Below are 27,687 nucleotides of genomic sequence, written 5' to 3' on the forward strand. Positions count from 1 at the left end.
ATGGCTTACATGTTTAAAAAAAAAAATAAGCACGTTAACGCAGGTGATAGGATTGCTCAGCTGTCACTGTTTACCTGTATTAAAGGCAAAGCTGCTCCAGCAGAGAGAACAGGAGGGTTTAGAAGGTATTGGCAAACAGTTGTTAATGATCAGAGACCAAAGTGAAAGTTGCAGATGAGTGACACTGAAATAAAAGGTTTGGTGGATACAGCAGCTGATGTAAACTATCACTTCACACACACACACACACACACAAAATCTTGGAACTCAGAACAGCCACTTCAAAAGGTTCATACCCGGTTTCTAGAAATTGGAAAGTTTATCTCAGATAAAACAGTGTGCGGTGGGTTAAGTGTGTGGGCCCAGAAGGTCAACGAAGAAAGTTAAGGCTTTATGCAGCTGACATAGGCATAAAGTTAAGGCTTTATGCAGCTGACATAGGCATAAAGTTACGAGGATGAGCAGCGGGGGACAAGATTTATTTGCCAGCTAAGCCCTTCCTGAATTTGATCCCGAGAACCCACCTAAAAAGGCATGCTTGTAATTAATATCTGAGCTGGAGAAGCAGAGGCGGTGGAATCAGAAAATCAAGGCCATGCCCCGCTACAGTGTGAGTAAGAGACCCTGGGGGAAGAGTTGAGGGAAAAAGCCGATCCACCATTCCCTCTGCCCGAAGCCCTAGGAGGCTTCGTGCACTCAGGCTTGAAAGCGCTTACCGGTGCCCTTCATCAGCCAGCGCGCTCCGTAATGAGAACGCTGCGGTCGGCCTGAGGCCCGGAACCGAGAGCTCCAAGCACGGGAGGAGCTTGTGGGAACCCGCTGTGCTTTTTTTAAAAACCGCAACGCGAGCGCTTAAGCCCGCTGAGGGAAAGACGGTCGCCGCTTCCCACATTCACGCCGGCTGAGCTTGCCGCCACCTTCGCGCTCCTGCCGCGCACGCGCGCCGCCACCTTCGCCCTCTTGCTGCGCACGCGCGCCGCCACCTTCGCGCTCCTGCCGCGCACGCGCGCCGCTGGTTGTAAGCCGCGCTGGAGCAACCAGTTGAACGTGGATCGGTGGGCGGTGCGGAGTGTCGAGCGGCCTCGCCCCCAACGGTCGAACCTGCCAGGCGGTTTGCAGGCGTGTCCCCACATGGAGAGCCGCTCAGCGGGACTCGAAGAAACGCTAGTAGGTTTTTGGAGAGCCAGATTCGAGAGTTCCTGCCAGGGCTCCGGGATCCGGATCGGGGGCGGCGCGCTAGGGTCGGTGGATGTTCCGGTCTTGGCTGAGCATGGGCGGTTCCAGGGCGGCCTCCAGATGGAAAAGAGCCGGGGTGTGCAGAGCTCTAGAGGAAAAAAGGGGCTCGGGGCAACTCTGGGAGGAGAAGAAAGCCCCCGGGAGAGGACGGGAAGATCCGTCTAGGTCACTGGGCTGTAACGGTGCCCAGAGCTCACCGGAGTTGGGGTTAGTTTTCGGCCACTGTAGGACGGCATAAGAGAGGCCACATCTTTCATTAGCAGCCTCGCTCCTAGCAAGAGCCCAGCAGGTGTTAATGGAATGGCTTGTACAAGTTCTGAGATTCCTCAGTTCATCCCTCAAATGTTTTTAAGGGGACCCTGTGCTTGAACACAACATTAATCCTCCAACAGGTATGTTCTAGAAGAGTCGTTCTGTCTGACCCTTCAGGCTGCTTTAGGATCCTTGTAGCGTCTTTTGGACCTTTGCAGGCTGCTATCTATTTACTGTTCATGGTAGCTCCTCCCCTCTTTTCCAGGCTGTCCTCCCAGGCTTGCTTTTCTGCAAAATGTTGAGATTTTTGAAGCGGCCTCTAGTGGTGACTGCTGACATCAACTTGAACTTGGTAGCTCTGACTGCCCTGGGACTACTTACCCGACTCTGGCAACTCTCCTACCCTCGGGCTGTGGTGTAAGTAGAGATGGGGGAGGAGGGTGTGCGATCCAAGAGGCGTTGTTCTCAGTGACCCGAAGCGCCTTGCTGAGGAGAGAGAAATTTTTTTTTAAATTTATTTATTATTTGTTCCGTATTCTGCCTGCGTGCCAGAAGAGGGCGCCAGATCTTATTATAGATGGTTGAGAACCACCATGTGGTTGCTGGGGATTGAACTCAGGACCTCTGGAAGAGCAGCCAGTGCTCTAAACCTCTGAGCCATCTCTCCAGCCCCTCTGGGCCTCTTGGTGATGGATGTTTTAGCAGAGTATCACTCAGGGTTCTCTAGAGTAACAACTTATATGTTGGGGAGGGAGGGCAAGGGGGTTGCTGGAATGATTTAAAAGGCTGCAGTCCAGCTAACCCAACAATGGCTGCCTGTGAATAAATGGAAAGTCTAAGGATCCAGTACTTGCTCAGTCCACAAAGCTGGACGTCTCCGCTGGTCTTCAGTATATGCTAGAATCCTGGAGAAGTAGGCTCTGATGCCAGTGAAGGAACGGAGTGCTGGCAAGGCGGGGGCAAGCAGGCAAGGAGGAAAAGCCTCCTACTTCTGGGGCCTCATACAGACTTTGAGCAGAAGATACGGCCCCAATTAAAGAGCCGGATTAAAGGTGGGGGTCTTTCCTGACCCGAAGGTCGGGACTAGAAGTGGCTTCACCCACCTCAGAGCAAGCAAGACCTCACAGGTGTGCCCTCAACTTCTGCATGGTAGTTCATTCCAGATGTAGTCACAGTGATAACCAGGGACGGTCATCTCAGGCAGTGTGGGCGTGGGGCCCTGTGGCCTGTACCTTTTAGGTCTTGCATTGAGGACTGTAGTAAGAGTGGCTCAAGTCAGGTGCAGTTTCCTTCTAAATTTGAAAGGAGGGGGTTTGGTGGATTTGGACGGGAGCCTTGCTTGGTTCATAGGGGAAACATACTATTACTGAAAGGGTGTTTATTAAGTAATTTGTTACAGATGTTAGATATGTTTACAAATAGAATAAGATCCTTCTGTCAGTACAGTTGTTACCCAGCCTCTACCCTTAAAACAGATTAATTTGAGGCAAATCCTAAGATACTATATTTCATTTATGATTAATTCAATATATACTTCTGGAAGATGAGAATTATTATTATTTTTTATTTTTATTATTATTATTATTATTATTATTATTATTATTATTATTATTATTATTATTATTATTTTGGTTTTTTGAGACAGGGTTTCTCTGTGTAGCCTTGGCTGTCTTGGTCTCACTTTGTAGACAAGGCTGGCCTCGAACTCACAGTGATCCACCAGCCTCTGCCTCCCAAGTGCTGGGATTAAAGGTCTGTGCCACCACGCCCAGCCAATAATTATTTTTTAAGAGAGAGAATGTGTGTGTGTGTGTCTTTGCCTGCCTGTCTGTCTGTCTGCGTGTGCCTTCAAAACCAAAAGAAGGCTTTCGATCCTCTGGAGCTGAACACACAGGTCTTTGAGAGCATCCTCACTTGAGTGCTGGTAGCTGGGGAGAGGGTGAGGTGGAATTAGCCTCAAGACGCATGAGGTAGTTCAGTAGCTTGGCCAGGACATCCCTAAGTCAAAAGCTGTGAGGAGGACTGGGCAGGTGCCGCGCCAAGTGTGAGGACCAGAGTTCAAATCCTAAGCACTCACTCAACTGCCATGTGGGCATTGTGTCTCATCTGTAATCCTAGTGTCCTGCCAGCTCAATCAAGGACTCTCTGAAGCAGGCTAGCTAGCCAAACCAGCCAAAGGGGCAAGCTTCAGACTGAATGAGAGGCCGTCTCAGGAGATAAAGTGGAGAGTGACCAAGAAAGACATTAGATGGCAACCTTGAGCCTCCACATATATGTACGCACACATAGGTATGAACCTCCCCACATGTACTCTCACACACATAAACATGAATACATGTTCTGTATACCACATACATGTCCATGCAGGGGAGAAAAAACTAAAGAAATAGATGCCACGCGTGGTGGTGCACGCCTTTAATCCCGGCACTCAGGAGGCAGAGGCAAGCAAATCATTGCAAGTTTGAAGCCAGCGTGGTCTACAAAGCAAATCTAGGACAGCCAAGACTACATAGAGAAACCCTGTCTCAAAAAGAAAAAAGAAGAAAAAAAGGGCTCTGCACAAGGCAGGCAACCCTAGTGCTCACTCGGCCTGGTGAGTTTTCCACCACGCTCCTGCGGGTTCTGGGATGCTGTATTGGTTATTTTAACATTTGTGATGCTAAGTGTCTTAGTGTTTGGGGGCTGAATGCAGGTGGAACAGGATCTGACCTTGGCTTTTCACTCACCTGAAGTCAGTGGAAACATGAGGTTTTATTCTCCTGTCTGTGTTTATAGTTAAGATTGTTAGCTGGCTGGACACCTGGCTCAGCACTTAGGAGCACTGGCAGCTCTTGCAGAAGACCTGGGTTCAGTTCCCAGCATCTGTATGGGACTCACAACTGTCTCCAACTCCAGTTCCAGAGGATCTGATGTGCTCTTCTGCCATCTGTGGACACTGCACAAGTGTGTACAGACATACATGCAGACAAAATACATGTTTAAAAAAAAAAGTAATTTTATAGGGCTGGAGAGATGGCTCAGAGGTTAAGAGCATTTGCCTGTTCTTTCAAAGGTCCTGAGTTCAATTCCCAGCAACCACATGGTGGCTCAGAACCATTTATATTGAGATCTGGTGCCTTCCTCTGGCCTGCAGGTAGACGTGCAGGTGAAAAACTATACATAATAAATATTTTTTAAAAATTAATTTAGGAGCAAGTCCAGGGCAGTTAAGGCTACACAGAGAAGCCCTGTCTTGAAAAAAACAAAAACAAAAAAAAATTTTTTTTTATAAAGCTTAAGTACCAGTTAAGATTTCTATTTGGGCCTAGTGTGGTGGTGCACACCTTTAATTCCTGAAGGCAGAGGCAGGTGGATCTCTGAGTTCAAGGCCAGTCTGATCTACAAAGTGAGTCTAGGACACCTAAGGCTACACAGAGCAGAAACCCTGTCTTGGGGGAAAAAAAAAAAAGATTTCTAGTGGGTGGTCTTGTGTTTGTTTGCAGCTTTGATGAAGTGTATTATGGGCAGTACATTTCCTTTTACATGAAGCGCATCTTCTTTCTGGATGACAGTGGGCCACCATTTGGCCACATGCTACTAGCCTTGGGAGGTAGGTAAGAGAAACAGTCTTTTAGGTCCTGAAATATATTAAGTTTATCAAGTAAAATTTCTCAAGGGCAGAAATCGTGTCTTGTTTTCTCACCTTGTTTGGTCTGGTCTGTATTCCAAATTTTTTGTTTTAGGTTACTTAGGAGGATTCGACGGTAACTTCTTGTGGAACCGTATTGGAGCAGGTAAGGGTTTTCGCTCTCCTCATTAGTCTGTACATGAAAGAATAGAGACGCGGTGCCTTCCAGAGACCCAACAGTTACCTCTTACTGGTCTGAACCGGGTTATAACTGGTTATTTGGGTACAAGTGAACGTCTTTTCAAAGCTCTGGATGAAGGAGCTGGAGTGATGACTCAGCAATTAGGAGCACTGACTGTTGTTGCTGAGAACCAAGATTTGATTCCCAGCACCCACATGGCAGGTCACAGCCATCTGTAATCTAGTTCCCGAGGTTTGACACCTACTTTTGGCTAAACATACACAGTCATATATGCAGACGAAACACCCATAAAATACAGAAAGAAAAATGACAAAGAAGCCGGGCATGGGGGTGCACACCTTTAATCCCAGCACTCAGGGAGGCAGAGGCAGGCAGATCTCTGAGTTCAGGGTCAGCCTGGTCTACAAAAAAATGAGTCTAGGACAGCCAGGACTGCACAGAGAAACCCTGCCTCAAGAAACTAAAACAACAAACAAAAAAATAAAAAGAGAGTAAGGTATGGTAAAGTGTGTTTGTGTGATTGTTAATTATTTTGTCCCTGGCTCTTGGTACTTGTATCCTGTGGCATTTGATAGCCACTGGCCCTTATATGCATAATCTTTGTATGTGGCCATAGCTACTTGGGGTAAATATTATATTAAGTCACCATTAATTTCAGAATCCTTGCTTATCATTCCCGTGCTCAGTGAGAGCTGGTCCCTAGACGGCAGAGCTCATTTCAAAGCAGTTTGGGTACATGGTAGTTTATGTTTATAGTCCTAGCTTCCCAGGGAGGCTGAGGCCAGAGGATCACTTGAACTCCCGAGTTTGAGAACCTAACTTTTTTTTTCTGAGATAGGGTCTCACCAGGTAGTCGTGACTGTCCTAGAACCCACTATGTAGACCAGGCTAGCCTTGAACTCACAGCAGTCCTCCTGCCTCTGCCTCGCTGGGATTTACAGTGTGCATCACCATGCTCAGTGGTGAGACCCCGTCTCTGAATCTACCCACCACAAAAATGCTAAGGCTGATTTCAGAGTCTTGACCCCGTGTTTGCACCCTCAGTTGCTTATGTGCCTCCTAGCTTTATAGAGTTACATTTGAGTGTCTGTGAGCGGCTGTGTGTCAATACGCATGCTCTCACCTCTGCTGTGTCATGCCCTTTCCAGAATACAGTAGCAATGTGCCCGTGTGGTCCTTGCGTCTGCTGCCAGCCCTTGCCGGGGCCCTGTCAGTACCCATGGCCTACCAGATAGTGTTGGAGCTCCACTTTTCCCACTGTGCTGCCATGGGAGCCGCCCTGTTGATGCTCATTGGTAAGCCTTGGTTCCCTGCCTGCCTGCCTGCCAGCGTGCAGGAAATGCCCCTCTGTGGTATTTCAACGTGAGGCTTGGAGAGTGGAGCCTGGTGTTGATGGGTGTGCTTCCTCGTGAGCACATCTGCTTCATCCAGGTTCCAGACTGGCCTCCACTCCCGGGCTGCCCCCTTTGATGCAGGATGGACAGACTGTGGGGTCAGACTCTTTTCAGAAGTGGAAATGTGGCCATGATGGCATATTAAAGGTGGGGGCTGCCAGACCGTGTTCAGGGGCGTATATACACACCATGGCATACACATTCACACACATACATTTTTTTAAAAAAATATAATATGAGGGCCAGGCATGGTGGCACACGCCTTTAATCCCAGCACTCGGAAGGCAGAGGCAGGCTGATGTCTGTGAGTTCCAGGCCAGCCTGGTCTACAAAGCTATTCCAGGACAGTCAGGACTACAAGAGAAACCCTGTCTAAAAAAAAAAAAAAAAAAAAATGGGGTTGGGGATTTAGCTCAGTAGTAGAGCTCTTGCCTAGCAAGCACAAAGCCCTGGGTTCGGTTTTCAGCTCTGGGGGAACAAAAAACTAATATGTAAAGACAATAACCCTGAGCTTGGGGATGTAACATAGTGATTGGGCCCTGGCCTAGCATTTATGAGGCCCTGGGTCCATTCCCATCCCCAAAACAGGCACACCCCATGAAGGATCTTGCTGGGCCTGTAACCTCAGCGCTTGGAAGCCTGAGGCAGAAGCATCTTAGTGTGAGGTGAGCCTAGGCTATAGCAAGAGTTTGTCCCTTTTTTTTTCCCCCCAAAACTTACTTCTGTACTAACTACATAAAAATGTTTTTCTTGGAGACTGGAGACCTAGCTCAGAGGTTAAGAGCACTCATGGGTCTTGTAGGGGACCTGAGTTTGGTTCCCAGCTTCCAAATGGTGGCTTATGACTGTCCATGGCTCCAGTTCCAGGGAACCCAACACTCTGTTTTGACTTCCACAGGCACCAGGCACCTACATAGTATACACATGTACACACATGTAGGCAGAACACATACACATTAAATAATTAAATCTTCAAAAAGGAAAAGATTTTCCCCCTTGTTCCCTTAACAAGACATTAAACTAACTATGTGCCATTTACCTTGTATGAAGGGTTTTAGGTAATCCATAAATGACTTAAATTATGCAGCCAGCTTGGTGCAAAGTTTATACAAATGCCTGGCTTTGTATAGACAGGGACTGGCATCCTCAGAGGGGGTCCTCCTCTCTATGGAGAGATGGCTGTCTTCATCTCTCTCCTGTGACTGGTCTTGTATTCCCAGCAGCCTGTGCGGCTCCGTACTGATAGCCGTTTGTCTCTGTAACAGAAAATGCCCTGATCACCCAGTCCAGGCTCATGTTGCTGGAGTCCATACTGATATTTTTTAATCTCCTGGCCGTGTTGTCCTACCTGAAGTTCTGCAACTCCCAAGCACACAGGTACAGAAAGAGGGGCGTGCCTTTCTGGTTAGGAGAGAAGGGCTCCCAGGCTGGGTGGCCTTTGGTTTTTGGACGGTCTGGCTGTGGAGGCCTAGTGGCTGCCATCCCTCCACCTCAGCCTCTAGAGTGCCAGGGTTCTGGGATGTCCCTGCACCTAGCCCTGGGTGACTTCTAGTGCCTTTTGCCTTGAGGAGCTGCTTGCAGAATGCCTTTTGGGTATGTGATTTTATAACCTCATCCTATTTCTACTTTAACCACAGTAAATTTTTTTATTTCTTTTTTTGTTTTGTTTTTTTGGTTTTTAGTTTTTTGGTTTTCGAGACAGGGTTTCTCTGTGTAGCTTTGGCTGTCCTGGACTCGCTTTGTAGACCAGGCTGGCATCGAACTCAGAGCAATCCACCTGCCTCTGTCCCTGAGTGCTGAGATTAAAGGCGTGCGCCACCATGGCCCGGCTCAAATTTTTTTTCTTGACAAAAAGAAAAGTTCTTCTGAGACCCACACGGGAAGGCGGGTTCTTTGTATTGTGGCTGGGGCCCAGAAGGACTGAGCAACTTTGAGACTGCTCAGAGAAGCACGTGCCATCCCGACCTGTAGGATGAGTCGTGTGACTGCTCCCTTGTTCTCTTTGTGTCCCAGCCCTTTCTCACTGCACTGGTGGCTGTGGCTAATGCTGACCGGGGTCTCTTGTTCCTGCGCTGTTGGGTGAGTTAGAGCCCCCGATGTGACCAGTATTCCTCCTGTCTGTGGGGTTGTCGGTCTTGTAACCTTATTTCAAGTCTGTCTTTTTCAGTATCAAATACATGGGAATTTTTACCTACTTGCTCGTGCTCAGCATTGCAGCTGTCCATGCCTGGGACCTGATCGGAGACCAGACCTTGTCGAATGTAGGTGCTCATGTCTGCAGGGTTTGGGGTTGGGGGGCGGATGGAGCTGGCTTAGGGAGGAGTTGGCTTAAAGAAGTGGGTCCTCCAGGCTTCAGGAGGAAGTGGGAGTCGGGCAGCTCACCTTGGAGCCTCCCCAGTGTACGCACGGGAGATGGGGCTTCTCAGTGACTTTCCCTAAGCCTGCATGCAGGATCTGGAACCGCACGCACCGCTCTGCAGATAGGAAGACCTTTCCTCTCTTCCCCTGGCAGATCCGCGTGTTCGGTCACTTGCTCGCCAGAGTGGTGGCTCTGGTGATCATCCCTGTTCTCCTGTACTTACTGTTCTTCTATGTCCACTTACTGCTGCTCTACCGCTCTGGGCCCCATGACCAAATCATGTCCAGCGCCTTCCAAGCCAGCTTGGAGGTAAGAAACCTGGTGTCCAGGTCGCTGCAGAACAAAGAGGGCCTCAGAGTTTCTGTCTAGCAGGGTCAGATCTGGCCGTGGTGGTACTTGGAGCCCTCAGGAGGAAGAGACAGATGGGTTGCCGCAGGTCAGGGCCAGCCAGGGCTCTGTAGCAACACCTTGCTTTAAAAAGCCAAATAAAAGCCTTTAATCCCAGCATGCAGGAGGCAGAGTTAGGCAGATCACTGTGAGTTCGAGGCCAGCCTGGTCTACAGGGTGAGTGAGTTCAGGACAGCTAAGGCTACACAGAGAAACTCTGTCTCGGAAAAAAAAAAAGGGGGGGGGGGGCGGGCCAAATAAATGACAGCCATGTTGGGGTTTTTATTGTTTGTTTGTTTGTTTGTTTCTTTCTTTCTTTCTTTCTTTCTTTCTTTCTTTTTCAAAGACAGGGTTTCTTTGTGTAGCCCTGTCTGTCCTCGAACTCACAGCAATCTGCCTGCCTCTGCCTCTGCTTCCCAAGTGGTGGGATGCTGGGATTAAAGGCGTGTGACTGCGCCTCCCAGCCCATGTTGGTTTTTAAAGGAATTCTGAAATCCTGATTGCGCAGTTAAATGCCTCATGAGAGAGACCCAAGTCCGGTGAGAGTCACGAGCTGCAGACACACGCAGGTTGAGCACCTTAACATGGAAGTCTGCAGTCAATGTGTTCAGATCTCCAGAACATCTTGAGTGCTTGTACGACACTCGGCTTCACATGACAGAGAGAGCATTTTGCATTTTGGACCTTCTGAATGTGGGTGGCCCCTAACCCCCCCAAACTGGAACACTGTGCGGTGGTGAGGGGTGTGGTCTGGAGCAGATGGTCACATTTGCATGTTAGCACAGCTGGTCTCATCTCCTCGGCTCTCAGACACGAGCGCCTGCCTCTCACAGGAGAGATACTTGTAAAAGGAATCTCTGGTGGAAAAGCCACCTGAATACCTCACCAGTAAGTGAGCACACACCCACTTAGGATTTGTAGCTCAGTAGGACCCAAGTCTCTGAGAGCTAGTTACAGCGAATTATATGATCATATCTGCCACTACCCCCATCCGTCACCAAGGCCAGGCTAGGATTGTTGGTCTTGGTCCGATGAGATGGCTCCACAGTAGGGGCACTGCCGCTGAGCCTGACACTTCTCCATCTTGGGACCCATGGGGAAGAAGGATGGTTAGTCTCCTGAGCTCACCTGAGACCTTTTCTCTCTGTCTTAGGGAGGGCTAGCCCGCATCACCCAAGGCCAGCCCCTGGAGGTGGCCTTTGGCTCTCAGGTCACTCTGAGGAACGTCCTTGGCAAACCCTTGCCCTGCTGGCTTCATTCCCACAAGAACACCTATCCCATGATGTAAGGAAAGTGACCATTTTAATTTGCAATCACAAATGTTTTGGAAAAAAAAAATATCTTGCTTTCTCCAGTTTGCTTGTGCTAAGACCTGTCACTTTCTGTGATCAAGTTTAGAGAGAGAAAGGCAGCCAGGCTCCAGGCCCAAGCTCATGACTTTAGTGGTATCCAGTGTGAAACCCTGAGGGCTATAGAATGCCATGGCCGTGCCTCCTCTGACAGACTCAGTATTGTCGGGTGATACGTCCTACTGGGTGGTCTCTCCAGAAACCAGGGGGGAGCAGAGCAGCCTGTGGGTCCTGGCTGCCCACTTCAGGTCTGTTCTTTGTTGACATCTCACACAGATATGAGAGTGGCCGTGGCAGCTCCCACCAGCAGCAGGTGACCTGTTACCCCTTCAAAGACATCAATAACTGGTGGATCGTCAAGGACCCTGGGAGGTGAGTGTGTGTCCATCGGAGCCCCCTGCCCAGCACGGCTGGACAAGGCCTTCTGAGTCCTGGGACTCCCTTCTGTGAGTGCTCCCTGGCCAGGGCCTCATTCAGCCTTGGAGCTGAAGTATCTGCTCTAAGCTATTATGATGCGAGGCCAGGCCCTGGTCCAGGTCCTTAGGGACCTGCCTTAGCTTCTCTTAGGGGTTGTAACAGGGTCCAAGGTGTGCTGCAGAGCACTTCCACACCTTCCGCCCTCAAGAGGGCCTTGTGTGGGGGCCTCTCTGCACTCCTGTGTCTAGGCCTACGGGGTTAGCCCGTAAATGATGTGTTCCCTTTGACTAACGTTGAGCTTCCGCCCTCACTCCCGGCCAGCATCGGCAGCCTCTAGGAAGCCTTCCACTAGGTACCTTCTCGAGTGTCCTTGGCCTCTACACTAACTCCTGCTGGGTACTCCTCCAACAATCTCACGGTCGCCAGGCCCGGAGCCATCCTGCACTCGCCCTTCTTGCCAGGGATGTGAAGGCTGGATCCTTGGGGTGGCCTCTTAGGCTGGTCCATCTAAAGGTGTCCCCTCCTCTCCTGTCACTTTGCCCCAGGCTGGCCTGTGTCCATCCACATAGGTTGCTGGCTTGGTTTGTATAGCTGCATATCTGTTTTTCTGACTCATTGCAGTGAGTGAGGCCAGCCACCCTGACCCCTGTCTGGCCTGCCAGGCCATTTACCTAGCACTAGTTCAGTGCTGGGGACTTGATAGGTTCTAAGAGTTTAGATGGCCTTTCCCCCCTCTTGAACAGGGTTCCTCTGTATAGCCTTGGCTTTCCTGGACTTACTCACTTTGTAGACCAGGCTGGCCTCAAACTCACAGAGATCTACCTGCCTCAGCCTCGCCAAGTGCTGGGATTACAAGCGTGCACCACCACACCTGGCTTTAGATGGCTTTTTATTTGGCTCGTTTTAGTGTGTTTTATTCTTTATTTTTCCTATTTTGTTTTTTTTTATTTGTTTGAGAGAGTGTCTCTCCTTATAGCCAAGCCTTGACTCAGACTCCCAGACCTTTTGCCTTAGTGCTGGGATTACAGGTATACAGCACCTCACGCAGCCTGATAGGCTCCTTTTTTTTAGGTAAAAAAAAAAAGAATATGCTGTCAACATAAGGATTTGGGGGGAGGGACCAGTTAGTGTATTCTTTATAAACAAGTGTGACAATGGCATATAGAGTCACATTTGACAATTTGGAGAGTTGAAAAGAGCTAAAGAGTCACTTCACGCAAGAAGTACATACATTGGGGGTGTGTACTCCCCAGCGTCTGCAGGGAGACCTTGGAGCCTTGGCATCCCAGAGAGCTTACAGTAAGTGCGCTGAGTGTCCCCCTGACAGTGCTGTCTTCCTAGACACCAGATGGTGGTAAACAACCCTCCTAGGCCTGTACGACATGGAGACATTGTACAGCTTGTTCACGGCATGACCACCCGCCTCCTTAACACGTGAGTGCGCCCCGATGCTTGCCCTCCACCACCCACTCAGCCTGTGCCCTCCATCCTGACTTCCTGCCTCCGCCTCACTCCCCGGCCACACTGGGCGCTAGAGAGTACAGAGTGGGCTTCATTGCTTCGCTGCCTGCCGCCCTCTCTAAAACTCGCTCAGCTCTCCTGAGTGAGGCTCCTAGTGACCCCGACTTGTGTCACCCCCATCCTTTGGCCTCCCTGCTGGTCCTGAAGTAAGCAAACAGCACCTCTTGGATTCCACACTCTTCTCTCCTGCTACAATATTCCTAAGGTTACCTTTCCAGAAACCCTGCCTGGGTACTGTCCCTCCGACTGAGTTTTTATTCTGGTGCTCTGTCTGGCAGTCCAGTGTCCATAGCACTGGAATGTTGCTGCTGATACTGCGCCCTGTGGGCTGCCTGCTGCATCCTGTGACGATGTGAGTCCTGCCTGAATACACTGTGGATGGCAGGCTGCTTCTGGACACTGAGGCTGAGCCACGCAAAGCAGCCTGCTCTTGCTGGCCCAGCGCCGACAATACTGCTTTTCTGATTCTGTCAGACCAGTGCCACAGCAGGGCCAGTTCTTAGACGCATACTTCCAGCCCTGTGACACCATCTAGTCATTGGACATCAACTCTGGACACACACAGTCAAGATGATCCCTCACAGATATGACAAGAAGGTCCCTCACAGATATGACAGCAAGACAGTCCTCACCGATAGGACAGCAAGATGTCCCTCACAGATATGACAATAAGATGGTCCAAACTGGGCAGTCCCTCAGTTGAGACTCGCTTTCAGATGACTCTAAGCTGTGTCATGTTGACCATGAAAGTTCACCTTGGAGCAGCCTCCATCACTGGATGTGTGACCTCTGTGGTTGCTGCCTTTCCAGCCAGCTTCCACAGCCTCAGCGGGCAGAGCCAGCTTTGTTTGGAAAGGCAGCCTTTTCCCCTTAATGACACGTTAAGGATCAGCTCTGCTCTCTCTTCCAGGCATGACGTTGCAGCCCCACTGAGTCCCCATTCTCAGGAAGTCTCCTGCTACATTGACTACAACATCTCCATGCCCGCCCAGAACCTCTGGAGGCTGGTGAGTTCCACGTGGAGCGCTGGCCTGGGTGCCCCAGGGGCTGTGGCTGTCAGTGGCAACACCTGATTTCTTCTTTTGTTTTGTTTTGTGGAGTTGTTTATTTGTTTGTTTCAAGACAGGGTTTCTCTGTGTAGCCTTAGCTGTCCTAGACTCGCTCTGTAGACCAGGCTGGCCTCGAACTCACAGCAGTCCACCTGCCTCTGCCTCCCGAGTGCTGAGGTTAAAGGCACGCGCCACCACACCCGGCTGGAACACCTGATTTCTACCTCAGAACATCCAAATGCCTCTTCAGATAATGGAGTCAAATGTCAAATGGGATAGGGAGCTCTTACAAAGCAAGTCTGAGGGATTCCCATGGGGAGCAGTCACTGGGGCCTCAGGGATGGACTGGGAAAGTTCCAAATGCTGTGTCTGTCGTGTGAGGCCTTTGGGGTCAGGCGCTGTCCCAGCTGGCCTGCTTCCTGGACTGTTGACTTTTTTACCCTCTGCTCTAGTTTCATTCTGTTGCTGTGCCAAGTACCATGACCCAAAGCAACTTAGTGGCAAAAGGGTTATTCTACAGACTTCCCTGCCCGAAGTCAGGGCAAGAACTCAAGCAGGAACCATGGCGGAACACTGTGGCTGGCTCCAGATTGATGCTTAGCTCGCTTTCATCCAGCAGGGTCACCTGCCCAGGGAATGGTGCCGCCCAGTCGGCTAGGCCCTCCCACATCAAGTAACAGTCAAGGTCAATCCCTCACAGACACACCAACAGGCCAGGCCAACAGGGACTGTCCCTCAGTTGGGACTCCCTTACCAGGCGGACACTAGGCTGTATCACATTGGTGATTAAAGCTAATTAAGACACCCTCCCACCACAGACATGGCCTCCAGCCACCTTAGCCAGTTCTCACCCATATAGGAGCACAAGCAGTTGCCTGGCCATCAGAGGGTGATTTTATTAGGGCAGTGCTCTTTTTGTGATGGTCACTTGTTCCCCTTGCAAAGTCAGGTCCCCTGGGAAAGGTTCTGTGCAAGAGCTCTGTTATTGAGCCCACGGACTGAGTATGAACAGCTGCAGGGGGGGATCATTTCCAAGGAGGCCACACTGGCCTAGCTTCTGACTGGCTGCAGGAGCCCTGATTACTCAGTTTCCCTCCTATTTTGAACCATACCCATTTGATACCGTTTGCCCCTTGCTGGTTTCCTCAGCAAAGCTCTGTCCTTGACGACTGCTTTTCATGGGCGTATCTCATCCATCTCTGCTCTGTTCCACCTGGTCACAGCTATCTCCAGCCTCTCCTGTGTCCTGGGCCTCTTCCTGGGACACTGCCTCAGTGCAGTGGCACTGAATCTCCCTGCGCTCCCTCCCACCTGGCTACTAATGGCTCCATTGCTGATCCCTTCCCCTGCCCGCCTCCTGGCAGCCCTCTGAGTACCACCTGCTACAGGTCAAATAATTGCCGGAGAGGGGCGCAGGCTTCAGGAGGGGCCACCTGGTCCAGGATGTCTTACCCCTGCTCAGCCTCTTGAGGTCTGTAACTCTCATCATGAGACATCACTGAGGCACATCAGGCTGTAATAGTGCTCCTGGGCCCAGGACCTTCCCTGAGCCAGTCTCAGGTGGTCTGACCTCTAGAACTATCTTACACTGGCCAGTCTAGGAAACTTTCCTGTTTTGGCTAGAGTCCATGTCCTCTTGGGACTGAATAGGGGGCTTTTAAGCCTTGGTGGGAAGTGCCTAGCCTGCAGCCTCAGACAGGCTGGCTAAAACGCTGTATTGTGGGGATCATGGAGGGTCCACGGCACCAAGGCCAAGCACTAGCATCATGTCTTTCCTTTGCTTGAGGACTCTTCACCTTAGCAGAGACCCACACTGGCTTCAGAGCTATGTGACCGGATTTCTCTCATCTTAGGCAAAAAGCAGAAAAGCTATGGGTATTTGCTCTTGCCGTTGATATTTAAGGCTGTCTGAAAAGGGGTGTGTAACTGACTAGACATATTGAGGTTTATATTGGTTTGTGGTGCTGGGGACAGAACCCAGGGCCTCACAAACACTGGCTGACAGGAGCTGCTCTTGCAGGACATTGTGAATAGAGAGTCCAGCCGAGATACCTGGAAGACTATCTTGTCGGAAGTGCGCTTCGTGCATGTCAACACATCTGCCATCTTGAAGGTAAAGGGTAGCTCCTGGTCAGCCTGTCAGGCCCTAGCCTCCCCCAGACTATGCCCACACGCTAGCCATGTGATGAAAGTCACCCTGTGATTATAGTACACGTAGGCAGGGGAAGAATCGTAGGAAGACCTGGGGCAGGGCTCTGCTATACAGCAGCGTGACGTGCATTGTCTTTCTTGGTTTGGCCAGCTGAGCGGGGCTCACCTCCCTGACTGGGGGTTTCGGCAGTTGGAGGTGGTTGGGGAGAAGTTGTCACAAGGCTACCACGAGAGCATGGTGTGGAATGTGGAGGAACACCGCTATGGCAAAAGTGAGTCACTAAAGCCCTGGGTCCTGGGCATCTGGGTGTCTCTGTGGATCTCATGGCACTCAGGAAGTACCAAAACAACACTTGATTTGGAGGGACCTAAGCCCCGCTCTTCTATTTGGCTGAGTCCCTCGCACTGATCCACGATTCCATTGAGGTGTTTGTGCTGGGGGACTGTGGAGGCGGCTGTATCCCAGGGTACACTAGTCCTGACTTGGCTGAAGAGTTTGGGGAGTGGGAACCAAGTGGGGTGATGCAGGTTGGTGAGGCGTCCTTGTGGGTTATTGGAAAGGGTTGGTGGCAGCTTCAGCCTCAGTCTCTTCCTTGGTGTCCACTGCCAGGCCAAGAGCAGAAAGAGAGGGAGCTGGAGCTGCACTCTCCCACTCAGTTTGACATCAGCAGGAACCTCAGCTTCATGGCCCGGTTCTCGGAACTGCAGGTGACCAGTGACAGAGGGACGCCACCCACCCTTGCTCAGTAGGAACTGACTTTTACCCATGAAGGCTCTGTGTGCTGCTGAGCCCTGAAGTTCAGAGTCCCTGAACCCTCAGCAGAATGAGCCTCTCTCCAGGCCCCATGGACATGCACCCACGCAGAGTTGGGGACACGGAGGGTCTGCATCTGTGTGACATTGTAATAAAGTCAGGGTGTCTGAAGGCCTCGTATCAGGCCAAAAGGGGCTCCAGTCAACTAGCGAAGGCCTGGGTCAGTCAGGCAGAGACTCAGAGTCCATGATGTGACTCCTGTCACGGTCTGCAGAGGATAGCGCAGTCCATGGAGTCAGACTTCCCAAGCCAATGGCCCAGGTTTGCATGCAGGGCTGCTACTGCAGCACTTGACAGAGGAACTTAGGCTGGGCAATCAATGTACAAGGGACAGCAGTTTAGCAGCACACCTCGACATTATGGTAGCTGGAGGCGTGGCCATCCTCTGCAACCTGTGTTCTGTTCTGTGCAGTGGAAGATGCTGACGCTCAAGAACGAGGAAGACTTGGAACACAAGTACAGCTCCACCCCACTGGAGTGGGTCACCCTGGACACCAACATTGCCTATTGGCTGCATCCCAGGACCAGTGTAAGCAAGCATGTGCAAGCCCCAGTCGACTTCCTGTAGGTGTCCTGGGCTTCTCCAAAGCAAAGGCTGGCTTTTGTTTGGATACCAGGCAGTCCAAGGCCTAGACTGCTCATTGCCAAAGAACAAGGCCTCCCTGTTGAGGGAATCTCACTGCTGTCCCATTCCTGTCACACAGAGTTGTTGCCTCTTGCCACAGCAGAATGGAAGCAAACAGCATGGGGTTGCTTGGGGGCAGTGTTGCTCACTGAGTAAATACTAAGACTTCCCTAGCACCCACCCATATCTAGTGGAATCGAGGTCAGTCACTACAAAGTGAAGGCACATGGAGCAAGTCCCAGGGCTGTCCCACAGCACAGCTGTGTGTGTGTGTCTGTGTGTTTCCTTCCTCTTTCTGGGTGTGACCTTCCTATGAATCCCAGTGCCAGGCATGGTGGCGCTCATGTCTAAGCTCAGGAGGCTGAGACAATCACAAATGAACTAACTGGGCTGTGGGTAGCTCAGTGGCAAGGTTTGCTCAGCACCCACAGCCCTGGATCCACGCCCAATGCCCCGGATCTCCATTACTCCTATTTTCAGTTTTGCAGATGGCACATTAGTTGTCGGGATGTGTAACACAGGCATCCAGGCTTGCCAGAAGGTTAGCATGCTCCCAGCCTGCCTATGTGGTCTTGAACTCTGCTCAAGTGCACTGGTTTTCTCCCATGGCCCCTGCCCTCCGCTTGCAGCGAGACTCCTAACTGCCTGTGCTTTCAGGCTCAGATCCACTTGCTTGGAAACATTGTGATCTGGACTTCCACCAGCCTTGCCACAGTGGCCTACACCATACTCTTCCTGTGGTACCTGCTCCGCCGGCGAAGGAGAATCTGTGACCTCCCTGAGGGTTAGTGTCATCCATCAGTCCACTTAGTCTTGGGGTTGGTGAGGTGCTGGGGACAGTATGTGACTTAGCAATGTGTCCACGGCCCTCCCAGAGCTGCTCTGAGATACACCTTCCCACAGATGCCTGGTCCCACTGGGTGCTGGCTGGAGCCCTGTGTACTGGCGGTTGGGCGCTCAACTACCTGCCCTTCTTCCTCATGGAGAGGATGCTCTTCCTCTACCACTACCTGCCGGCACTCACCTTCCAGATCCTGCTGCTCCCAATTGTCCTGCAGCACGTCAGCGACCACCTGTGCAGGTGCTGGGACAGTGGACCTTAGGGCTGTGGCCACCTGTGCAGGTGCTGGGACAGTGGGCCTTAGGGCTGCGGCCACCTGTGCAGGTGCTGGGACAGTGGGCCTTAGGGCTGCGGCCACCTGTGCAGGTGCTGGGACAGTGGGCCTTAGGGCTGCGGCCACCTGTGCAGGTGCTGGGACAGTGGGCCTTAGGGCTGCGGCCACCTGTGCAGGTGCTGGGACAGTGGACCTTAGGGCTGTGGCCACCTGTGCAGGTGCTGGGACAGTGGGCCTTAGGGCTGCGGCCACCTGTGCAGGTGCTGGGACAGTGGGCCTTAGGGCTGCGGCCACCTGTGCAGGTGCTGGGACAGTGGGCCTTAGGGCTGCGGCCACCTGTGCAGGTGCTGGGACAGTGGGCCTTAGGGCTGTGAACCGGGGAGAGGCTTAACACCGTGAAACAGCTCACTGCCCAGACGTGGTGGGATGTGGTCACACCTCGGCCATTGTGGGAAGAACCATGGCAAAGCCAGAAGCGGGGGTGAGGGTCCTGTGTGGGTTGGGGGGCACAGAAGCAGGGAACACCCAGGTAAGTCCACAGAGGTCAGCAGGGATAGCAGCTTCCTGGGAGATGGCCCCGCGAGGATGCTGTGGGGAGGCAAGCCAGGTGCTCCAGCTTCACTCTGCCCGGCTGCCCACAGGTCCCAGCTGCAGAGGAATGTCTTCAGTGCCCTGGTGATAGCATGGTATTCCTCTGCATGCCATGTGTCCAACATGCTACGCCCACTAACCTATGGGGACAAGCCACTCTCACCAGGCGAGCTGCGGGCCCTTCGCTGGAAAGACAGCTGGGACATCCTGATCCGGAAGTACTAGAGAACAAGAGCACGGAAGACAAGCATGCAGGACAAAAATCTCACAACCGTGTTTGTCTCCCACCGCAGAGGCCTCAGAGGCAGGACTCACTAGCTGGGTACAGGAAAGACTCAAGGAATTACGATTCCGCCTAAGAGCCCTGTCCACTGGTTCCTTTTCACACAGTGAAGAATGTGGCCTGCCACAGCATCACCCATGAGGCTTGACTCTGACCCAGCCAGTGTTAGAGCTGCCAGCGTGGAACCAAGGCAGGCAAGAGTGCTCGGCCAGGCGCCTCACCCCAGCTGTGGCCTACAATGGGGTCTCAGCCCTGCCTTCCGCCAGGCCTGCTGTGGGCAGGCACAGCTGCCCTATGTAAAGCCTGCTTGGGATCTGACGGTCCTTACAGCCAGACTCCTCACTGATCTGACACTAAAGACATCTCCTGGGAGATGTCACCAGGCGTCTCTGCCTGACTCCCACAGCTAAGTCACCCTCCATACACTTCCTTACCTTTAGTTTGCCTTCCCTGATGAAAATAAACAAATTGATAACTTTTGAGCGTTATTTATTGATTTTCCCTCAACAAAACCAGTACAGCACTAACAGAAAGCAGCCCGAGCCCAGCACAGCTTAGCTGCTGTCATGGCCACGGGCGGGGACCACAGTTGTATTTTAACAAGAGATGAGAAGTGCCCATGCCGTAGCTGTGGCAACAGCCAAGGACACTTCTCCAAAAGGGCCACCTGTGGGAGGGAAGACAAACTTGACAGCACAGAGGGGCCATTTGTGGAGCCACAAGCTTGGGGTTGGCACACAGGACAACGGCTGGCTTTAGGCAGCCACGCTCACCTGACTGCACTCCAGTGCTCCCCTGGCTGGACACAGCCTGCCCTGGCATGCCAGCCGTGAACTGGACCCAAGGGCCTTGTATACAGACAGCTGCTTGGGCTCAGCTTTCTGCAGTGCTGTGGAGACAGCTTTAGCCACAAGAGACCCCATGGCCTGCTCCCATCGATGCCATGATCCAGGCCCCAGGATACCCAGAGTTCCTGCATCAAGTGTGATGCTTCTTAGAGGCATGTGGGTAGACCTTAGGGTTCCTGCTCAGGCTCCTCAGACTGGACTATAGCCCAGAGGTGTAAAACTGGGTTCGTAAGTCACAAACAGCCCCGCCACAAAACAAGGACATCTAACATATCTCTTCAACCCTCTGCAGCATGTACATGAACCTCATCACACTGGGAAGCACTTCTCTGTGGCTCACTAGCAACACCAGGCCAGCCAGTGTCCCTCAGATGCCCGACAGTGTGTGTCCTGCATCTCTCTGGAAGCCGGCACCATGGCCTTACTATGCAGTTTGGGCACCGAGTGATCCAGAGATATTGGCCTCCTCCAATGACTGGAATGCTCTGTCAGCATGAGGCTGCCCTCCCGGGCAAGGAAGGCTTTGGTCCTGCTGCTACCCTAATCACCCTCAGAGGAATCCCTGACTGTGCTTTTAGGAGACAGTGGTTGTCCCTACACCCAGACCCTTAATCATTGGGCTGTGGGGAACCTACATATGCTGGTCCTCAATGGGGTCTGCTGCTAGATTCCAGGTGTGAGCGCTTGCCAGTGGCCAACACCCCAGGGTGATCTCCCGACTCAGGAAAGGTCCTCTTGTAGTTGCGCCCATTAGGCCCTCCTCGGTGCCGCTTGCACAGGTCACCGTTGAGAATGTCCTGGATGTGCTGCACGATCAGGTTGATGGCGACTGCAATGAGCCATGGGAAATGCTCAGCATGGACACTCCCAGCACCCTCACAGCCTGCCCGCAAAACACTCACCACACGCCTTTAGTTAGTCCCAGCACTCGGGAGGCAGAGGCTGGCGGATTGCTGTGAGTTCGAGACCAGCCTGGACACTCACTGCACTGGACAGCCACTGTGCCTTCTGCCTCACAGCAGTCCTGAGCCACCCGCCAGCCTCATGGCTCAGCAAATACAAGGCATCTGACTGCACATGTGCAAAGGAACTCCCTAGCTTTGTCACTGTGAGGGCTGATGCTGACTGAGCCAGATTAAAACGCATCTCAACAGCCTGCCAAAAACAAATAAGGATAGCTAACATAGCTTCAAACTTTACTTCTGCAACGTGTACACAAACCACATCACACTGGGAAGCACGTCACTGTGGCTCACTATCAACGCCAGAACAGCCAGTGCCTGGCTGTTTCCTCAGTTGCCCCATGTGTGCCCTGCATCCCTCTGGAAGCCCCCCCAGCTCTTTTTATTCCCCAAAAAACAGGGTTTCCATGTGTTGCCTTGACTCACTTTGTATACCAGGCTGGCCTCGAACAGAGATCCACCTGCCGCCTCACTTCCCAAGTGCTGGGATTAAAGTATGAGCCACTACCACCCGGCTCCCCACCAGCTCTTAAATACTTGGGAAGTGCACATGAACCCGTGTCCCAGATACAGGACCCATGCACACACTTGGGGGGCCTCGGCAGCCGAGGCCGGAGCTGGCAGTCCCTGCTTCATGGCCTGGAGTGGGGCTGGGGTTTTCTTACCCATATTGTCAACGCCTCGTGGGATGATCACATCAGCATATTTCTTGGTCTGAAAGACACAGAGAGCTCGCTTGAGGCTGTTTCCTTCAGGGTAACTTGAAGGTGCTCAGCAACAGGGGACGAGAGTCTGGATGTTGGTGGCACTGACAGGCTGAGGACAGCCACAGACAGGTGAGAGATGGGCTCTGAACAGTGAAGCAGAAGACTGAGCCAGAGCATGCTAGCATGCCAGTGCCCCGCTGTGCCTGCCTGGTCACAGCTTAACTGCTGGGCAAGGTAGGTGCACCCACCTCCCACAGTTCCTCTGAAATTGGGACTGAGGCCTGCAAATGTCCATTAGGAGTGAGCGTGACAGACAAGAGCTGCGCCACCCGTGGGCCCTCCACTGCATGGTGACATACACGACGCCTGCCTCACAGGTGCTCACTAGTTGTTCTAATGGTGGTGACACTCCAGCAGACACCACTGAGGAAAACAAAAAGATGTTGCTGAGGGAACATGGTTGAGCTAGACAAAGCCCAGAGAGGGTGAGGGCATTCTGTGGACCCAGAAGGGTCCTGATGCTGCAGACCTATGGGTTTGGGTCAAGGAGGCCTGTCCACTGTGACAGAAAGGCTGCTGAGGGCAGTAGAGATCCTTCCCATGAGAGGCAAGCGCAGGCCTGAGCTGGTATCCACTTTGGCAGTATCATCGCGTGGGGTGAAGAGGGGCTGAAACCCACTCCCCGCCCACCAGCCTGGGAGATGCCCCCCAGGGGCTGACTGGCTTGCAGAGCTGAGTCAGTGAACCCTGGGGAGGTCAGCAGCACCACAAGCACCAGGGAAGAAGGCAGCTGTCTGCTCAGGCACTGGTGAGGTGCACGGCCACCCACCACCTCCTCAGCTACAGGCAGCGAGTGAGAAACCGCAACAGTCTGTGCTTCCCAAACGAGCACTTTCCAGAACTTCAGAGGGCATGAGGATTAAGGAAAACACTCTTTTAGCCAGGTGTGGTGTAGAGGAATGTTAATTCAGAACATGGCTGCTCTGGCAAGAGATCACACCCTAAGACCTTCTAGGTCTGTGTGATCTGGCTGAAATACAAACACGCCTTTAATCCAGGAGACAGAGGCAAACAGATCTGAGTTCAAGGCCAGCCTGGTATAGAGCAAGTATCAGGTAAAGAAAAGCTTAGGTCCAGGCATGGTGGCACATGCCTTTTATCCTAAACAATGAAGTTAAAGTTAGTTTGTAGAAGGAAGCACCCATGTTTGAAAAGTGATGTCTAATTGAGTAGCAGAAAAAGTGATAAATCAGAGAAAGATTTGACAGAATAGGATACGGTCAACTCTCAAAAGAAAGGGAAGTTACTTAAGGGGAAATGCAGGCTGGCCTTGAACCCAGCGATCCGCCTGCCTCTGCCTCCCCTAGTGCTAGGATTACAGGCATGAAACACTGTGCCTGGCTTACCTTTTTTTGTTTGTTTGTTTTTTGAGACAGGGTTTCTCTGTGTAGCTTTGGCTGTCCTGGACTCACTTTGTAGACCAGGCTGGCCTCGAACTCACAGTGATCCACCTGCCTCTGCCTCCCAAGTGCTGGGATTAAAGGTATGCGTCACCACACAAAAGGGGCAAAATGCTACTATACTTGTTTTCTTTCTTTTTCTTTTTTCGGTTTCTCTGTATAGCCTTGGCTTACTATGTTTTTCTTTAAATCACTCCAATCTGACATTGAGTGTGATGGCTCACACTTAAAATCCCAGCACTCAGGAGACTAAAGGTAGAAGACTGCACTGAGTTCAGGGCCAGCCTGGGCTACAGTCCTGCCCTCCCCATCACCTCACTTCTGTAGAGATGACCTTCATTCACACTGTATTAAGTGTGTCTCTGTGTATTCGGTTGTCAGTGCTGAACCTGCCGTGAGCTGAATGCTAACAGGCTCTGGTATTGTCATGGCTATTGAAGCATCTCTTGTCTCAGTGTTGTGTAAAAATTGTTCTCCATCATCTCTGATTGGTCAATAAAGAGCTGAACAGCCAATAGCTGGGCAGGAGAGTTAAGGCAGGACCTGCAATCCTCTGGTGAGGGTCCCAGGTGAAGGAGGTGAAGGTTGCCAGCCACGAGGACAAAGGTGGAGCCAGAGGGGCCAGGGTGAGACTAGAGGACATGTAACAGGGCACACAGCTGGAGAACAGGCCAGACCAGCGTAGACAGGCTAGAACAGATGAGCATCTGCCCAGCTGTAGTGCTTTAAAGCTTATTAACAGATGCCACGGGTCTCTGTCTCATTAACTGGGAGAGTGAGCAGAGGAAAAAAACTTTAAATCCTACATACTCCTTCCCTGAACTGGGCAGAGGCACAGTTGCCTCTAACCCCAGGACATACAATGAAACCACAGCAGAGTCCTCATGAGTCTACCGGGATCTTAGACTCTGATGCAGAGCAGGCCAGAGGGCAGGGGCCATGGAGAACGGGCAAAAGTCAAGTGAGCAAGACACACAGGCCAGGCTTGGAAGGGAATGGCCAATGCAGGTGCGTGGGGTCCAGCCTGAGTCAAACAGGCAAACAGTACAGACAGGGAGAGGTGGGCACAGCTGGGACCCATTTTCATTTTTTATTTTTGTTTTGTTTTGTTTTTTTTGACAGGGTCTCTCTGTGTAGCCTTTGGCTATCCTAGACTCGCTTTGTAGACCAGGCTGGCCTCGAACCCACAGTGATCCACCTGCCTCTGCCTCCCAAGTGCTGGGATTAAAGGCGTACGCCCAGCTGAAAGCAATTTATTAAGACTGGAAATGAGTGAGACCCTCTCTAACAGCCTGCAGCAAAACCCAGGAAATGCCACTAAAAGGGTCTAGACCGAGCCTGTGGTTAGGAGCTTCCTGAAAGAGGCTTTGAGGCTCTAGTTGAAGGCTGGAGGCAGGAAGAGGCTAGGGGCTTGGGACAACTTGAGAGAGTTTGTTTTTTCCTACCACGTAATGTTAATGGCTGGAGAGACAGCTGTGAGTGCTGGTAACCAAACTCTTCTTATATTTTTGGTTGTGAGCCTACCCTTTAATGGCTAAGCCATCTCTCCAGCCCCCACCCCTTTAAAACAAAACAAAACAAAACAAAAAAAACACAGGGTTTCTCTGCATTATCTTGGCTGTCCTGAGCTCACTTTGTAGACCAGGCTGGCCTCGAACTCACAGCGATCCATCTGCCTCTGCCTCCCAAGTGCAGGGATTAAAGGTGTGCAGCGCCACCGCCGCCGCCACCACGCCTGGCTCCATGTTCATTTTTTAATAGATAAAGGCAATACCGGCAGGCAGAACTCCTCGAACGCAGGTTTCACAAAGGTGGTGTACTGGGTCAGAATCTGCTCCAGGTCCCGGCCTCGCTGCACGTCCCGGAGAACTGTGGTAACAGGAGCACGGCACCACCATAAGCCTTCCTTGGGAATCCCAGGAAGGCCTTAGCCCCAGCCAGGCACCCGGAGGCCCTTACCTCTTCGAGACAGCCGAACATCAGAGTCTGTGTCCACAAAGAGGCGCAGGTGGAACATGTCTCGGATCTCCTGAGTGTAGAATACCAAGATGCCCTCGAACAGAACCACATCAGCTGGGTAGACCACCGTGGTCTCTGGCAACCTGTCACGGAGAGGCCAGGCCAGGGCTTGCTTTATGGCCCACGCTAGTAACAAGGGCTCTCACTGGAGGACAGTCCAGGGAAACAGACAGGGGTAGAATCCGCCACAGGACTGTGTGTGTACACAGCCCCATCTCACCGGCCCTCCCGGGAGCTACCTGCTTACCTTGAGTGGGTCACGAAGTCATAGGTGGGGACCTCGACAGTTTTGCCTTCCACAATGCTTTTCAGAGTCCTGTGCATCAGGTCATTATCAAAAGCATCTACAAACACAGGAAAAGGCCCAGGCTACTCCCGTTGCCCCAGTACAGCAGACGACAGGGGACAGCTGCCTCCGCCCAGGGTTGGTACGGCTGGGAGCCAAGCTGAGGACCCCACAGCACACCACAGGATGAAGGATAAAGTTGTCCCACCAGAACCTGGAACAGAGACTTTCTGATTGGCCAGACCTGGGCCTCTGCTCCTCTTTGTATGCAGGAAGAGACGGTTAGGACCACTGTTCTCCAACCTTCATGTGTCCCTAGGAAACCTAAACCTTCTAGGAACGGCAGGCACCTTCCAGACTAGGAAACAGCTCCAAGGTGGGGGGGGGGGGGGATTGGTGCCAGATTAGCCTAGGCTTCTACAACTGGCCTCTCTGAAGGCTGCCCCCAGGTAGCTTGGGGGATCCAAAGTCATGCAGGAAAAGGGTGTAGCCTTCAGTAGCAAAGTGCAGGGACAAGATTCCAACACATAGAGAAGTCATCCTCAAGATCCCTCCTCCAACTGCTTCCTCTCCAAGGGGCTCTAGGCAAAGTCTTGAAGCACCCCAGTCCTCCTAAATGAGGGTAAAGCTGCATGGAGCCCTTGTTGCTTCTGCATTCCAGTACAATCCCCACCTTGGCAGCTGGTATCCAGCAGTTCTGGCCCGTACAGCCTCAGTCCGATACCCTGCATCCTACATACACATTTCTGGACTGCCTCCCTCGGCAGTCTGCATCCAGTAAACACCTCCAGTGTGGCCCTGGTCTGGCAGCCTGCATCCCACCAGCATCTCCTCCAGCCCTGATCCAGCAACCTGCACCCACACCCGTCTCCGTTACCTGGCAGTCTGCAATCCCCGTAGAGCCTACAGCGCAGCAGTCTAACCTCTACCCCCACCTCTCCTCCAGGCAGGCTTTCTGCATGTACCTGGGTGGTCAAAGTTGTACTGTCCCTTCAAGGCCTTGGCCTTCTGCTCGGCCGTCAGAACCTTATAGAAGCAGTCCTGGCTCAGAATGACCAACTTGCGCTGACGGCGGTCCACTTCGTTCTGTCCCAGCAGCTCCATAATCTTCTCACACACTGTTGACTGGGGACAGAAAGTGCCGGAATTGGGCTTGTGCAGTGACCCGCCAGCCCCTGGGGGCGGCCCCTTGGCTGCTAGCAACAGGTGCCGCGGCTAAGCGGGAGGCCATGGCGCCTCAACCCGCGGCCCGGCAGTCCCTCCGCGAGGCCCGGGCGCAGGCTGCTCACCTTGCCGCTCGCCGTGCCGCCGCTCACGCCGATGAGGAACGGCCGCGGCTGGGGGCGATCGGCCTCGGGCGCGGCGCTCTCGCAGCCGCCGCCTCCCGCCGAAGCCATGTCGAGCGCGTCGGCCCTACATCCACTGACTCTGCTGCCTCCCGCCGGGACGCAGGGGCGGACGCCGTGCGCAGCGCTTCCGGGGCCAGGGGCGCATGCGCGCAAGCGGCGCGGCACTCAGGGCTCTGGCTCTGGCCAGCCCCAGCGACTCCGGAAAGACCCGGTACCTGGAGGCGGGGCCAGGATGGGGCTCCACCTCCCGCCCAGAGCTCTCTCAAGTTTTGTTTTTGTTTTTGTTTTTGTTTTGTTTCTCTCTCTCTAAAGGTGTGTGCCACCATGCCCCGCTTCTAACCAGTAGTTTTACTTTGCTTTTTTCCCTTATGTTCTTTTACTTCCATCCATACCCTCCGTAATTAATATATCAATTATCAATATTCTCAATGTCTTTCTGCTCCCTGGAATTATTGCCGCCTAAGAGGTGGTTATTTTTCAGTCTGACTGGATTGTCATAGAAGGCCTACCTGGACAGTGACTGCTGTTGCAGACATTAGTTTACTCTCAGGGAGGATTGGGAATTGAGCCTGCTTCCCTAAAATCAGTCTGACCAAGGAAAATGACACCACAGCCCTACTATACAACCTACATTGTCTTGAACACTGCAAATGTTTCCACTGAATAAAGAAAAGGAAATAGAATTTGAAAAAAAAAATACTACC

General features: G+C 52.2%; 2 protein-coding genes across 4 annotated transcripts; one reads left to right on the forward strand and one right to left on the reverse strand.

Moving 5' to 3' along the window:
* The first annotated feature begins 994 nt into the window (after window positions 1–994).
* Window positions 995–19,827, forward strand: POMT1 (protein O-mannosyltransferase 1). Of its 3 annotated transcripts, XM_084797903.1 has the most exons (20): window positions 996–1,167; window positions 1,754–1,905; window positions 4,971–5,077; window positions 5,211–5,261; window positions 6,446–6,592; window positions 7,957–8,068; window positions 8,705–8,770; window positions 8,859–8,952; window positions 9,204–9,359; window positions 10,591–10,721; window positions 11,063–11,158; window positions 12,545–12,637; window positions 13,635–13,731; window positions 15,794–15,886; window positions 16,076–16,196; window positions 16,535–16,632; window positions 17,151–17,267; window positions 18,021–18,147; window positions 18,267–18,444; window positions 19,120–19,827. In XM_084797903.1, the coding sequence occupies exons 1-20, from the start codon at window positions 1,132–1,134 to the stop codon at window positions 19,292–19,294; spliced, it is 2,247 nt and encodes a 748-aa protein (XP_084654029.1). In that variant the 5' UTR covers window positions 996–1,131; the 3' UTR covers window positions 19,295–19,827. The 3 variants fall into 3 exon arrangements, with proteins under 3 accessions (XP_084654030.1, XP_084654031.1, XP_084654029.1); XM_084797904.1 differs by lacking the exon at window positions 6,446–6,592 and having other exon boundaries at window positions 995–1,167; XM_084797905.1 differs by lacking the exon at window positions 18,267–18,444 and having other exon boundaries at window positions 995–1,167; window positions 19,120–19,295.
* Window positions 19,821–27,135, reverse strand: UCK1 (uridine-cytidine kinase 1). Its single transcript, XM_084797912.1, has 7 exons — window positions 26,924–27,135; window positions 26,600–26,759; window positions 25,596–25,692; window positions 25,289–25,431; window positions 25,104–25,198; window positions 21,828–21,876; window positions 19,821–21,029 (listed from the first exon to the last, which is right to left on the reverse strand). The coding sequence occupies exons 1-7, from the start codon at window positions 27,029–27,031 to the stop codon at window positions 20,848–20,850; spliced, it is 834 nt and encodes a 277-aa protein (XP_084654038.1). The 5' UTR covers window positions 27,032–27,135; the 3' UTR covers window positions 19,821–20,847.
* Between the last annotated feature and the right edge of the window lie 552 nt (window positions 27,136–27,687).

The sequence above is a fragment of the Acomys minous genome (genome assembly GCF_964271855.1).
Source record: "Acomys minous genome assembly, chromosome: 10".
In the NCBI taxonomy this organism is placed as follows: Eukaryota; Metazoa; Chordata; class Mammalia; order Rodentia; family Muridae; genus Acomys; species Acomys minous.

What these genes read in the sequence shown, in the direction of transcription:
- POMT1 (XM_084797903.1), top strand. Translation starts at nt 1,132, where the DNA reads ATGGAGAGCCGCTCAGCGGGACTCGAAGAAACGCTA. An exon ending in GGAACACCGCTATGGCAAAA is followed by an intron (nt 16,197 to 16,534) that starts GTGAGTCACTAA and finishes GTCCACTGCCAG; the next exon opens with GCCAAGAGCAGAAAGAGAGG. An exon ending in CCCGGTTCTCGGAACTGCAG is followed by an intron (nt 16,633 to 17,150) that starts GTGACCAGTGAC and finishes TGTTCTGTGCAG; the next exon opens with TGGAAGATGCTGACGCTCAA.
- UCK1 (XM_084797912.1), bottom strand. Translation starts at nt 27,031, where the DNA reads ATGGCTTCGGCGGGAGGCGGCGGCTGCGAGAGCGCCGCGCCCGAGGCC. An exon ending in GCGGCACGGCGAGCGGCAAG is followed by an intron (nt 26,760 to 26,923) that starts GTGAGCAGCCTG and finishes TTCTGTCCCCAG; the next exon opens with TCAACAGTGTGTGAGAAGAT. An exon ending in ACGAGGCGTTGACAATATGG is followed by an intron (nt 21,030 to 21,827) that starts GTAAGAAAACCC and finishes GGCTCATTGCAG; the next exon opens with TCGCCATCAACCTGATCGTG.